Raw genomic sequence first — 13,634 nt, forward strand, 5'->3', positions numbered from 1 at the left:
TCTCTATGGTCGGCCTGCCTCGTGCCAGAGGGGTTCACCATCCCTCCTGCTCTCAAATGAGTATCATTGGCCCTGTTGTCCAGGCTGGCTTTTGGCAGCGTCTCTTCTAGGAAACCTGACTCCTGACCTGCCTGTCCAGGCCTGGGCTGGGCACTTCAGCCACAATCGCAGAGGATCGGCACTGCCAGGGTGAGCCCAAGAGGCTAGGTAGACAGACAACAACCCAGCTTGAAGGCAAGTCCATGCCAGAGCACTGGAAGCCCAGGGGATGGCACTTGAAATGGCAACCATCAGGACAGGGCATGCCCAAGTTGTCAGCTCTTGCATGGGAGCAGAGTTTAGCACAGGCAGTACAAAGGCTGGACAGGCAGGCAGAGGGTGTGGTCTGAGGCCCGTCGCTGGCATGGCCACACAAGGGGCCTGGGGCTTATGCCCCAGGGGTGACTGGGGTCAAAGGCCCTCAGATGGCGCCCCTTGCTGGAGAAGGCACTGGCGGGACTGGGCGTGGGCCCAGGATCTGCCACCAAGGCTCACCCCCAGCTCCGCCCTGGCCTTGCTGTGCAGGCCAGCACGCCTGACCCGCGGGGCCTGTGCTGCTACATGTGTGCACAGTGCTGGCTGCACGGTGCTGTGACTCAAAAGGCAGGGCCCACAGGAGAAAAGAGGGGTGGCTGGGGTCCAGCAAAGGGGCTTGTAGCGTGAGTGGCCCGACAGTGTGGTGACAGGACTACTGGATGGCCCGGAAGGTGAAGAGGGGGAGGGTAGAGGGCATCAGTATGAAGCGGTAGACCATCTTTATGTCCTCTTGCACCAGTGTCTCCACCAGGAAGTTCTTCAGCACCTAGGACAGAGGCAGGGTTCCACCTGGCCCAGCCTGCCCTGCCTTCCAGGGCCCTGAGGCTGGGCGCCCCAGGACAAAGCCAGGGGTCCCCGGCCAGGCTGCCCACCCATGCCCCTCGCGGCCCACTCACATGGTGCAGCAGAAGCAGCATCTCCACCTCGGCTACTCGCCGCCCCAGGCACTGGCGCATGCCAAAGCCAAAGGCCAGGTGTGGGAACCTGCTTCCAGAGCCCCGGCAGTCCAACCAACGCTGGGGGTGATAGCTCTCGGGCCTGGCGAACACGGCAGGGTTTCGACCCAGGGAATAGAGTAGGACCTTCACCAGCGTCTGTAGGCAGTGGGAAAGGGCCGATGTCAGCTGGCCCCTGGGTGAAGGTCGGCGGGGCTCCAGGGCCTCACTCACCCCGGCCGGGATGTGGTAGTTCTGCAGCACCAGGTCCGAGCTCACTTGCCGCTCCAAGGTGATACCCACGGGGTAGAGCCTGCGCACAGAGGCATCCAGCAGGGTCCTCAGCTGTGACCAGGCTCTGGACACTCTCTGCAGCCTTCCTAGCCCAGTGCACACAGCCTGAGGGCAGCCCCCGGGGGCCCTCACAGGTCGCTCCTGGCACAGGGAAGCCCAGATCCTGAGGCGCTCCTTCCTTGCATCTCTCAAGTTAGCCAAAGCTCCCCAGGCCAGTGAGGACACGACTGACGAGTGCCCCGGGACACTGAGGTGGGATCCCAGAGGAAGCAGCACCAACCTCCCTCCAGGGAGAAGAAGAGGAGGTACAGGGGGATGCACCCCTGGGCAAAGGAGCTGTCAGGCCCAGCAAGAGAGCTCTGCAGTCACGGGGCCAGGGCCACTGGGTAGTCCAGGTCCACCTCGCCTACCTCAAGGTCTCCTTGAGGGCTGCCCGCAGCAAAGGCAGCTCCGTGGTGACCCTCTGGGGATTTTCTGAGATCCGGGCCTCAGCCACCAGGCTCTCCTGGCGCAGGGCCTGCTGCACCTCCGGGTTCCGAGCCAGTTCAAAGAGAGTCATCAGCAAGGGGAAGGCTGTCTGCAGGGGGCACAGAGGGCCGGGGCTCAGACCTCGGCATAGGCTGTGCCCCTCCACTCCTAAGCCCCTCCCAGAAAGATGGTGGTCCCCTGGGGCAGGCGACCTGCACACTCAGAGACCACAAAGCCCAGAGCCTCAAGTCCTGGAGATTCTAAAACCACCTCATCAGCTTTCCCTGAATCCCTTAGGGGAGGCGTCCCCAACGTCACTGAGACCCAGGCCTTCTCTAGCCACCTCAGAACCTGAGGTTTTCTTCCTCCTCTGGGTCCAGGAGGGGCTCACTCTTGACATCTACTCAGTGGGGAGAGTTGAGGAGCTGAGGTCCATCTGGGCATCCACAGGTAGGTCCGTTCACAGCGTCCCAGCAGGAACCGGCAGCCCAGACTCCCAACCGTTTCCTCCTCCTGGATCATTTCCATGTGCAAAGAGCAGTGCCCGCTATCCAGCTGGAGACCTGAGCAGTTCGGTATCTCCTAAACATCATCCCCAAAGTAACCTATCCCTGGCATCCCCTGCCGTGCAGATCCGGCCTCCCCACGGCTTCCTGAACTGTAGTCCGTGCTGCACTCTGCCCTGTGGCCCATGAGGGACTGGTTGGCTGAGCGAGACACTCCCCACACTGGCTTCCTCTAGCGTGGGATACAGGCTGGGTGTGCAAGGCCCTCCTTGACAGAGGCCCTGACCCTGTCTGCCCTCCTCTGCCCACTTGCCCTGTTTCCCTCCACTCAGCCTCATGGCCTTTCCTCACTGTCCGCTCTTGCAGGACTTGGCCTGCTGCCCTCCAGGCCTCCTCTTCTGTGTGGTCCCTGCAATCCCAATGAAAGCCCTCCTTCTCCAGGAAGTCTTCCTAGAGCAGGCACATGCCTGGCTCACCCTCTCTCACCTTATGACTGCATCACAGCCCCGGCTCAGGGAGTGTCTCCACCATGAGCCCGCGTCTCTGCTCAGGGCCTGGGTGCCTGGCCCTCAGAGACACTGGCAGAGGGAGGCTCGGTCTAGACGCACGATGCTTTGGCTGCACTGCACACCCTGGGCCCGGCCCGCTCCCTGGGCTGGCTTCCCTGCCACCTGCTCTCTCTCCCACACGCTGGAGCCCCTTGCTGCCCTTCCCATTAGCCTGTCACCTCCAAACGATCGTCTCTGTCCCTGGAAAAGGTCTCTAATGTGACCCTGCAGCCGGACCCCAGGGACCTCTGATGCTGCAGGTACCCAGGCCTCCCGCCGCTCTACACTCTGTCTGGAGCCTGGTTTCCCTGGGTCACCACAGATGCCTTTCCTTTGGGAAGCAGGAGGCATAGATTGGGAAGGGGCATGGAGGAGACATTTGCCGTGGGAGGAGGCTACCTGGAGGCAGGAGAGCTCCCTGCTCTATGGGAAGGGCTGGGTGCTGGCCTGACCGTGTCCACACTTCCAGCAGTGAGGTCAATCGTGTTGGCCTTGATGGTATCCAGGGTCATGTCTGCTCGCATCAGCAGCTCCGCTACAATGCCGCTGTAGTGCCACGGGTGGCCGAGGGCCAGCTCCTGATAGATTCTCTGGATGGCTCTGTTGGCTGCAGGATGCACAGCGACAGAAGCCCTGGGTCTGGCGCTGGGAAGCACTGTTCTTTGTCATCCTCCTGCCCTTTACCCTCCATGCCCCCAAGTCTCCACATCCTGCCCCCAGTTCTCAGGCCCGCCCAGGCCAGCATCATTGCCGATGGTGTCTGGGACCATGACGAAGCCACAAGCCCCTCCCGGGACCTCAGTCCTTCCCCAACTGTGGTGAGTGGGGACACCCGGGGCCCCCAGTCACCACACTGCCCGGTCTCCAGCCCTCACCATACTGAAAGATGTAGTCCCAGGCCTCGAAGTGCTCCCTCCACATGTTGGTGCTCGTCCACCGTGACAGGCGCCTGGGCACAAACATGAGCTGCACGGTGGACCTGAACATGGCCTCCAGCGCGTGGATAAAGTTCAGGCTGTCAGGGTTTGGTTGCTGGGTCAAAAGGCCAAGCCGCTCTCCATAAAGGACTAAGGTGCTGGCTGCGGGAGGAGGGGTTCCTGAGCCCCCGGTAGCCCAGGCCTCAGGGCCAGCTGTCCCCCCACCCTGAGGTGTCCCCGCCTCGCCAGCCCACACCTTCGATGGTGTAGCGGAAGACGCTGGGCGCGATGTCCAGGGTCAGACTCCCCCGAGCATTCTGCAGCACCCGCGCCTTCAGGGTCTGGGAGAAGTCCCTGGCCACACCATCCACCAAGGGCGTGTACTTCTGCAGGGCTGGCAGCGAGAGCACATCTGGGTTCAGCCGCAGTCGGTCCAAACGCCACTGGGGCCCATTGCTGTAGAGCAGGGAGTGGAGCGTCAGGGTGTCAGTCAGCAGTGGCCCCGTCCTGCACCCCACCTTCCTCTCTCCAGGATGAAACGGGCCAGAAAAGGTGCCGCCTGCTGGTCCTCGGGGGCAGGCGGACCCCGTTGGGACCATGGCGGCACCTCTTTCCTTGGGGCAGCGTTGTGTACTTCATCCAGGTTGAGACGGGGGCCTGTGGCTGAGCCTGCTGCCGGGGTGTCTGCAGAATGGCAGGCCTGCCACACGCACCTCCCCTCCGGGCCCCCTCCAGGCCTGGAGGCTTCTTCTGTGAGGAAGGAGGCCGAGCCCCTGGGAGCTGGCCCAGCATGCTCTCATCGCTCCAGAGTGGGCAAGGCCTCTGCCATGCAGCCTGCCGGCTCCCCTCCCCTCACAGCCCCTGCCCCTCGTGGCAGAATCCAATCGTGCCTCTCCTGATATTACCCACACAGGGCCCAGTGCCCGTCGGGGTCTGCTGGCAGGACCTGGGGGCTGGAGGAGGGGAGACGTGCACCCCGCCGGCAGGCCCTTCCGAGCCTCTGCAGGTGCCAACCTCCCTCCTCTGGCCGTGCAGGGAGGGTCCCAGGTAAGGGTCCCCCCCAGGTAAGGGTCCCCTTACCCAGCTCCAGGGCACACAGGTTGCCCAGGCACGGGCCTGATCCGGAGCCGGTGGGCACCCTCTCCCCACCCACCCAGGTGGGCCCCGGGCAGGCTTGCTTTGAGGTCTTCCCCGTCCCACGTGCTCTCTGCACGCAGGCCGCCCAGCCCCTCCCTCCACACCCCCACCGGCCCTCACAGCAAGAACACGCCACACTTGTGCCCGCGAGCCTGTCGGTAGGCCAGCCAGGGCTCCAGGAGCATCCGCTGGGGGTGACGGCTGTCCGCCTGCTGCAGCCTCTCCACGTCCTCAGGCAGCATCACGAACACCATGTGTCTCCCTCCCACGTCGTACCTGTGGGGCAGAGCTCCGCGACCTGCTGGGGGACCGTGTCCTGCCCTGGGCCCCACTGCACAGAGCCAGGTGCTGGCTCAGAGCCGGCGGGCCCTCCCGCAGTCTCACTGAAGCCTCCCCTCCTCTGGGGTTTGCGTTCTGTGCTCCCAGCAGCGAACTGCCCAGGGCTCCTGCTCACCAGAGGCCCCCCGTCTGCAGCGGCCGAGGCACACACCTGCCCCAAGGAGCCCTCCCGTGCCCCTTCCCCATGCCCCGGGTGCCCCCGCCGGGATGTGGGCAGTGGGATGTGGCACAGCCCTGGCACAGGGGGACTCAGCCACCAGGCGGGATAGAACGTGAGGGTGTTCTCACTGAGGTGAGTGGGCACAGCTTTACCTGAAAATGGGCCCCAGCTCCTGGAAGGTCTGATGCATGTCCAGGTGCATGTTCTCAGAGCCCTGCTCCTTCCAGATCTGCAGCATCCGCATCCACTTGTTGCCAGGACACCGGGGCATGGCTTCAAAGGGCAGCACCGCCTTGGGGGCTGCATCGGCTCTGGTGCCCAGTAGGCGTGCCCCACGCAGGGACAGCCAGGGCCCTACCATCCACGCTCTGGCCTTTGCCCACAGCGCCATCCTGCTGCCCCCCACCCCCTCAGCCCCTTCCTTTTATCTCACTGGGCCTGCTGGCCCCGGGTGATGTGATCACGTCACAGGCCAGACTGGCTCTGGGCCAGACTAGGAAGCCCAGGGCAGCACTCAGGCTAAAGGCCTCCAGCGGGAGGACAGAGATGGATGGTGCCGGGTGCGGCAGTGACGCAGGCCTGCTGGCGGGTGGCTCTTGGGAGCAAGGCAGGGTTGGAACAGGGACCCAAAGGGGCAGCGGTGGGGGCAAGAGGCCCCCTCCCCCTCCAGTGCAGGACAGGCGCAAGATGGATGGGTGCCTTATCTTCGCAAGGGATGAAAGGGGACCTTGGGCATGTTCGTCTCTCTTCTACAAGGACCAGAACGGGGAGCAGTGGAAAGGGCTGGGCTCTCATTTCCCGCAACCCTGGGTTTTGCCTACTCTTGCCTGGGCCGGATGCTGGGTCCAGGGGTGGAGGCAGGAGCCAGCCAGGGTCCCTCCCAATGGGGGCTTGCAGTCCCACGGGGGGCCCTTAGGGGGATGCAAAGACCCCATTGGCTCACTGGCGGCCAGGGCAGTTTGTGGCCGAGGCCCTGTCTGTCTGGCCAGGCTGATCCAGCTGAGGAGCAGAGAACCCAGAAGACGGGGTCACCGGCAGGGAGGGCGAGGGTGGCCTGCAAGCCCCTCCTCAGTCAGAAAGGTGAGAGGACCCTGCCCCCATGGGGTATGTGCTCAGGGACCACATCCTTCTTTCTTCCTGGAACATGAGCTGCCCCCAGGGGGGAGAAAGTCTATGACAGGGGCCTAGTCGTGGGCCCCCCATCCTCCCAGGGACCCAGGAGGCACACAGCTGGAGCCCTCCCTCTGCTTGGGGGTCCATAGTTTCAGACCCCGTGTCGTCCACCCAGCCCTGGCAGCTCTCCCAGGAGGTCAGTGCTGCTGTTTCTGGCCCTGCTTTCAAGCAGGAGATGGACAGCAGGTCTTCGGTTCCCCTCCCCAGGCCCCCATTGTGTCAGCGGGGCCCCAGGGCCCTCATGCTTGGGCCTCTGCAGAGGTGCCCAGGAACCCCAGGCCTGATTTGGGGATGGTGCCCTGAAGACACCGCCGTGCAGCCTCTGGAGGTAGGACAGGGAGCGCGTGGGGCTTCTAGTTCAGGGTGGCTGAAGATCTGAGTGTTACTTGTCCTTCTACTTTCACTCATTCCCTCTCTTGACACTTCCTGGGGGATAGTCAGCTGTGGCCATGAGTCAGAACTGCCAAGGTCCCTCATCAAGCCGACATGCACGGTGGGCCTCAGCCCCAGGTGGCGTAAGAGCTGTCCTCGGGCTGAGACGCAGCCTGGAGCCCCAGCCTGCCCTTGGGGTGCCGCTGCCTCGGCCCAGGCCACCCTGGCCAGCCTCCTGAGCCTGTTCCTGCCTGTGTGCCCTCCGCCTGCACTAGCACCAAAGGCTCCTGAACTTGTGCCGAGCTCTCGGTACCTCCTAGACCTCCCAAGCTTGAGAGCAGGGTGCAGGTCCCAGGGGAATCTTCATGCAATGACTCCTCACAGAGGAAGACCCGAGAGCGCTCTCAGGGCCCCTGATCCCCACGTCGCCGAAGGTGGGGCTCTGCCTCCCGCATGGGCCTGGCAGCCCCTCCCCGCAGGCCTCCTCTTGTGCTGAGGGCCAGCCAGCCGGGCTGTCTGCCCCGAGGCACAGCTGTGGGTGAGGACCCAGCCCAGCCCCAGAAGGGGCTGAGAGCCCCTGACAGGGGAGCCCCTGCCCTGATGGTCTCCCCCGGTGGAGCCAGGCCAGGGTCTTGCAGAGAAGAGCACCGCTCAGTGGGCGTCCCAGGGCCAGACCAGTGCCCAGGAGCCCTGATACTGTTCTGGGCTGTTGTTGAACAGCCCTGGTTCTGCTGTTTCCAAGCAGAACCCTTCTCCTCCCCCGCATGCTGGGTTCTGAATTCTCCATACTTCATCCCTGGTCCTTACTATCCCGACTCCAGTCTCAGAGCCTGTGCCCCAGTAAGTTCTCAGGCTCCTTCCCCTCTTTCCCTGGGCTGGGGGACTCAAGCGGAACCCCAGCAGTGGCCCAGCCCCTGCCTCAACCTACCCACGCAGGTAGAGCCCCGGGATCCTCTGGCCCAGATATCAGAACTCTTTGGTGTCCCCTGAGGGGGGTGGACTGCCAACTCCAATGTTCCGGTGCCAGGATCGACCGGAACACCTCCTCGAGGAGGCGGGGGCCCCCTTCTTGATGCACTCGACCTCACAGACCTCAGCATCTGCAAGGTCCATGCTGTTCGAAACAGTCTGTGTGCAACAGAAAAAGACGAGGAATGTGCCAGGATTGCCACTCCTGGGTACATATCTGAGAAAAGTAAACACACTAATTTGGGAAGATGCTAGAACAATTATTTACAGCTGCCAAGATATAGAAGCAGCATGAGTGTCCATCAACAGAGGATTGGATGAGGTAGATGTCGTTAATTCCATATATATATGTGTGTGTGTATATACACACACACATATATATATACACAAATATACACACACACGTGGATATGTATGAACATAAAGAAATACATATGTACATATATATACATATATAATATATACGCTATATATAATCTATATATGAATATATAGAAAGTGAAAGTGTTAGTCACTCAGTCACGTCCGACTCTTATCCACCCCATGGATTGAGGCCCACCAGGCGAATTCTCCAGGCAAGAATACTAGAGTTACCATGCCCTTCTCCAGGACATCTTCCGAACCTAGGGATCAAATCTAGGTCTCTTGCATTGCAGGAGAGTGCATTTACCATCTGAGCCACCAGAACTATGTGGGAAATACTACTCAGCCATAGAGAAGAATGAAATTTTGCCATGTGCAATAATATGAATGCACTTGGAGGCCATTGTGCTAGAGAAGGAAGTCATACAGAATAAGACAAATACTGTTGTCACTCATATGCAGAATCTGAAAAATAAAACAAACTTGCGATTACAACAAAAAAGAAACCAACTCACAGATATAGAGAACAAACTAGCGGTTTCCAGTGGGGAGAGGGAAGGAGAGGGGCAGTATAGAGGTGGGGACTCTTCTGTATACAATAAGCTACAGGGACATATATTGTACAGGACGGGAGATGGAGCCAATATTTTACAGTAACCACGAACGGACTATGCATTTAAAAATTTTCAGTCACTGTAACGTACACCTGTAACTGAAGTGGTATCATACATCAACTCCAATTTTCAGAAAGTGGGACATTCACCCTATTGAATTTTATGAGTGACATAAACAAAGGTTTATCTTTCATTCACATACTTAGCTTAATAAGTATGAACAGAGAGAACATGCTCCCTTTGCTTACAATCACACAACTGAATTTCTAACGATGGTGGACAGAATTACTGCAGGACACACAGTAAGAAGGATGACCAAAAATAGAAGGACTAGCTAGCAAGACAATACTGAATGAATGAGAACACATATCAGAAGTTTGCAACATCGTAATACACTTTGTATCCGGACTGAACTAGACAATCATATGTACCAAAGAAAACTGTTTCAAATAGGATGAGAAGCTGAAGAGTGGAAGGATCCCCTGATGATTACTGTGAAGGAAAACTGGAAAGCAGGTCTGCTGAGGACGTGGAGATTAATGCCTAGGTTTTAGGGCTCGGTGAAGGCCTGCATGTCCAGAAGGTCTGGGCAGGACACAGGGGCAGGCAAATTTCCAAGAGGTCTGGGCAAGACATGGGGTTGGAGGTGTGGGTAAGAGGTTCCAAAGTCTGGGAAGGCTATGGGACTACAGGAACGATCCAGAGTTATTGGCAGGAGGCATCTCAAGGAAGGCTCCAGAAGGTCTTCAAAGAACACAGACCCTGGAGAAGGTTCCAGAAAGCCAGGCAGGACATGGGGGAGCAGGGGTGGAAGGATGTGGTGGAAAAATGACCCAGGCAGTCTAAGCCGAAGCCAAGGCCACAGGGAAGGTCAGTAACCTGAGCAAACACAACTGGGAAGGTTCCAGAATATGGGGCAAGTTCTGGCTGCCATGGGGAAACTTCCAGAAGATCTGGGCAGAAAAAGGAGACGAAATATTATAGATGCTCTGGACAAGAGGATGGAAGGGGTAGGGGGGAGTGGGTCAGGGGCTTGAGGAGGGGGGTCGGTCCCCGAAGTTCTGGGCAGAACACGGGGAGTGTCGAATGTTCTAGAAAGTTGGGCAGGTCAAGGGTGGTAGGGGGCTAGAGCCCCAGACTTGGCCTCAGATCAGTGTTGACAGATCCTGGCATTTGACCGTGCTCCCCAGAACAAGGTTGTAGAATCCTGCTGACACAACTCTGCCAGCTGAACGCCAAAGCACCCCCACCATGGGGTCCCTGGGCTTCCCCAGTCCATCTAGCAGCCCCACCCCTGGCTACAGGAACCTCCACCCGACACATAGCAATCCATCCCCATTCCATTCTCTGCTGTTTCTGTTTTAGACCCTTTGTTTTGGGTTGAATTTGCTGTCACTTTCCGGGTTTTTTGAGTTGAAAAATGAGATCCCTGGTCTGTAGCATTTCTACATGCTTGTCTACCTTCTTGTTCTTATCCTGATAGGTCTGGTTTTGTTCTATAATACTTTTCTTATCACGTTTCCCAAATAGTTTCTATTTTCTGCTGGGAATGATGAGGGTGCGAAGTAGGGAGGGCATTGATATCTGGAATTGTGTTCTTAATTTGCAAACAGCAGAAATGACTCTTTTCTTGCTTAATACAGTTAGGAAAGGTACTCTGAGTTTCAAAATCCCTTCTGGACGCAAAATCTCCATCTTCCTTTCTCTCTCACGCATGTTTTCACCTTGAAGTTCACACTAGCTGATACGAATGGAGCCCTTTGCACATCTCAATTTTATTACTTCTACTTCGGGCTGTAGTTGTCATGTGTTTCATTTCTAAATGGGGTGAGGAGTCAGTGTGTCTTCTAGTGGTGCTCTCAGGTGGCCTTGACCTGCAGCAGCTTGAAGCAGGGCTTCAGTTACCGGCCAGAGACTGAAGACGGACTGTGCAGTGAGCACACGGAAGCTGAGCCACTAGACCAGTGGCAGACAGAGGCTCGATCTACAGTCTAGATCTAGAGCAAGCTTTGGCTACACTCCGCGCCCTGGGGACCACTGCACCTACTCCACTTGCTTGCCACCTGCCCTCTGAGGAGCCAACAAGGATCTCTTCCAATGGGGGCTTGCAGTCCCATGGGGGGCACTTCAGAGACTCTACTGACACACTGGCAGCCAGGGCAGTAATGTGGCCGAGGCCCTGTCTGTCTGGTCTGGCTGATCCAGCTGAGGAGCAGAGAACCCAGAAGACAGGGTCACTGGCAGGGAGTGGGAGGGTGGCCTGCAAGCCCCTTCTCAGTCAGAAAAGTGAGAGATCCCAAGCACAGCCCCCACCCTTCATGGAGTGTGTTCTCAAGGCCCACATCCTTCTTTCCTCCAGGAACATGAGTCCAAGGGTGGGAAAGTCTAAGACAGGGGCGTGGTCGTGGGCTCCCCACTCTCCCAGGGACCCTGCAGGCACCCAGCTAGCGCCCTCCCTGGGCTTGGGGGATCCATAGTTTGGGGGTCACGAGTCGTCTCACCGTCCCCTGCCAGCTTTCCCAGAAGGTGCATGTTGGTGTCACCATTCCCATTTTCAAGGAGCAGATGAATGCCCTGGGCTTTGGTCACCTCCCAGAGCTTCCCCTTCCCACCTGTACATCATGGATAAACACACATACACACAGTCACACAGAAACACGCACACACCCTGCTGAGACTCAGAATGAAATTTCAATGAATTTGTAGGTTAATCCATACTCTATTGGGAATTAGCATTCATCTGCTTGGTTATCTTTCTAGTTTTCAAGTCTTCAACAGAAGACATGGTACCTAATCTTTCAAAAAGGAGTCTGATTATTGCAGCCTACACTCTCATTGTGAGTCAGCTTTGGTTCCCAGTGTTCTTCAGGTTTTAGTCCATTTCATCAGGAATGTGATATTTATCACAGGAAGCCTACTCATCGCAGCCACTCATTTTCTTTATAAGGTTGATGATGGCTGATTTACACTTCCCTTTCTGTTTCTGATATTGGGAATGAGTATTTTTCTTTGTTGCCTCTTCTGTTTCGCCAATACTTTGAATGCCTCCAGATAACCAACTTTGGCTTTCTGGATTTACCTCCGGTTCACTTCTCCTCTCCTCTTTGTATTTCCTTCGTCATGTCTTTGGGTAGGTAAGCTAGTCTGACCTAACTTCCTGAATGCAGGCTGAGAAAATTTTCACCCTGTTCTGCTAGATGCCTGTAACGTGATATACTTTCACTAAGCACCTTTTCCGCTCCTTTCCCTGCACTTCTAACTTGCGGTAACCTCACATTCCTTAGACCTTACTGTTACCCAGTTTCTGCTGGGGCCTCTCTTCTGTGTAACTGGTTTAGGACTAGTTACTAAGAATGTGGGGATTTGCTGGTTCTCTCTCGAGTAGTGATTCTCCCTCCGTTTCACTGTAACAGAGAGGGAACGCTAGTACTGTCAGTCATGGCAGACTTGTGATGCTGGGGTATGTCACGGCATGAACCTGCCCCGCCACGCCCCGCCACCCCTGCTCCTGCCCAGACCTTCCGGAACCGTCTCCCCGCTGCGTGTCCCCTAACACTTTCGGGCGTCGCCCTCCGCCGGGCAGTCTGAGGAGACTGCCCCTGGGGGCGCTCCCACCCGCGAGCGCGGCGAAACCTTCTGGAAGCCGCGCAAAGCCTGATGGGGAGGCCGCTCAGTGCTTCCGGGTGGAGTCTGAGCGGCCTGTCCTCACACGCCGGCGGCAGCTGCACTACCTATAGCCTGTGGAACCGCTGGAGGTCGTGTCCGGAAAGGTGCCAGAAGGTTTGGACAAGACAAGGGTGGGGTCGGGAGGAAGTGGAAGGGAAATTCCACGGTCTGGCTGGGACACGGGGGCGGGGAAGTTCCACGGTTCTTGGCAGGACGCGAGGATCAGGGAAGATTCCAGAAGGTCTTCGCAGAACACGGGGACTGAAGGCTCCAGAGGTCTGCCGGCACATGGGATCCCCCCTGGGAACGTTGGGGCCGCCTGGGAAGGACATGGAGCGCGGAGACGTCTCTAGCAGCACACGACAGCTGTAGCACAGAACAAGACGACGGGTGGAGCGTGAAGTCAGGGGCTTGTGGAGGAGCTAGGTCTCCGAAGCTCTGGGCCGGACACGGGGAGTGTTGAAGGTTCTGGAAGGGTGGGCAGCGAACGGGAGGTGGGGCTGTGCTACAGGCCCGGAGTCGGCGTGAGATCAATGTCGGCAGATTCTGGGATTTGGCCCTGGCCCCTGGCCCCTAGAACAAGGTTGCGGGATCCTGCTGGTGCCACTCACACCGCAGAACCCCAAAGCACCCGGCGCCCATGGGGTGCCCCAATCCATCTAGCAGCCTCGGCCCTGGGTAGAGGAGCCTCCTCCTGACACGTAGCACTCCCTTCCCCTTTCCATTCTCGGCCGTTTTGCTGTCAGGTCCTTCGTTTCGGGTTGAATTGGCTGTCACTTGCTTGGCTTTTGAGATGGAATATGGGACCCCGGGTCTGCAGCATTTCCGCATCGCTAATGTATGCTTGTCTCCCTACTTTTCCTGCCGGGTCTTGAGGCTGCTTGGGTCTGGTTTTGTTTTGTAATATTTTTATTATCGTGGTGCCCAAAATAGGTTCTGTTTTCTACGGGGAGTGAAGCGGGTGGGAACTAGGGAGGGCATTATTACTTTGGAACTGTGTTTTTAATTTGCAGACGGGGGAGGTGACTCCTATGTTGCTTAATATTCCTGTAGTTACAATGGTATTCTTGATTGAGGTTCAGGGTTCCTTATGGACAT

General features: G+C 57.9%; 1 protein-coding gene across 1 annotated transcript; it reads right to left on the reverse strand.

Moving 5' to 3' along the window:
- Positions 1 to 727: 727 nt before the first annotated feature.
- Positions 728 to 5,770, reverse strand: LOC133042473 (cytochrome P450 11B1, mitochondrial). The gene is made up of 9 exons (XM_061123075.1): positions 5,532 to 5,770; positions 5,001 to 5,156; positions 4,000 to 4,199; positions 3,702 to 3,905; positions 3,279 to 3,433; positions 1,715 to 1,881; positions 1,245 to 1,323; positions 972 to 1,169; positions 728 to 841 (listed from the first exon to the last, which is right to left on the reverse strand). Exons 1-9 carry the CDS (start codon positions 5,768 to 5,770, stop codon positions 728 to 730), a joined length of 1,512 nt encoding a protein of 503 aa, XP_060979058.1.
- Between the last annotated feature and the right edge of the window lie 7,864 nt (positions 5,771 to 13,634).

Source organism: Dama dama, chromosome 21, assembly GCF_033118175.1.
Source record: "Dama dama isolate Ldn47 chromosome 21, ASM3311817v1, whole genome shotgun sequence".
NCBI lineage: Eukaryota > Metazoa > Chordata > Mammalia > Artiodactyla > Cervidae > Dama > Dama dama.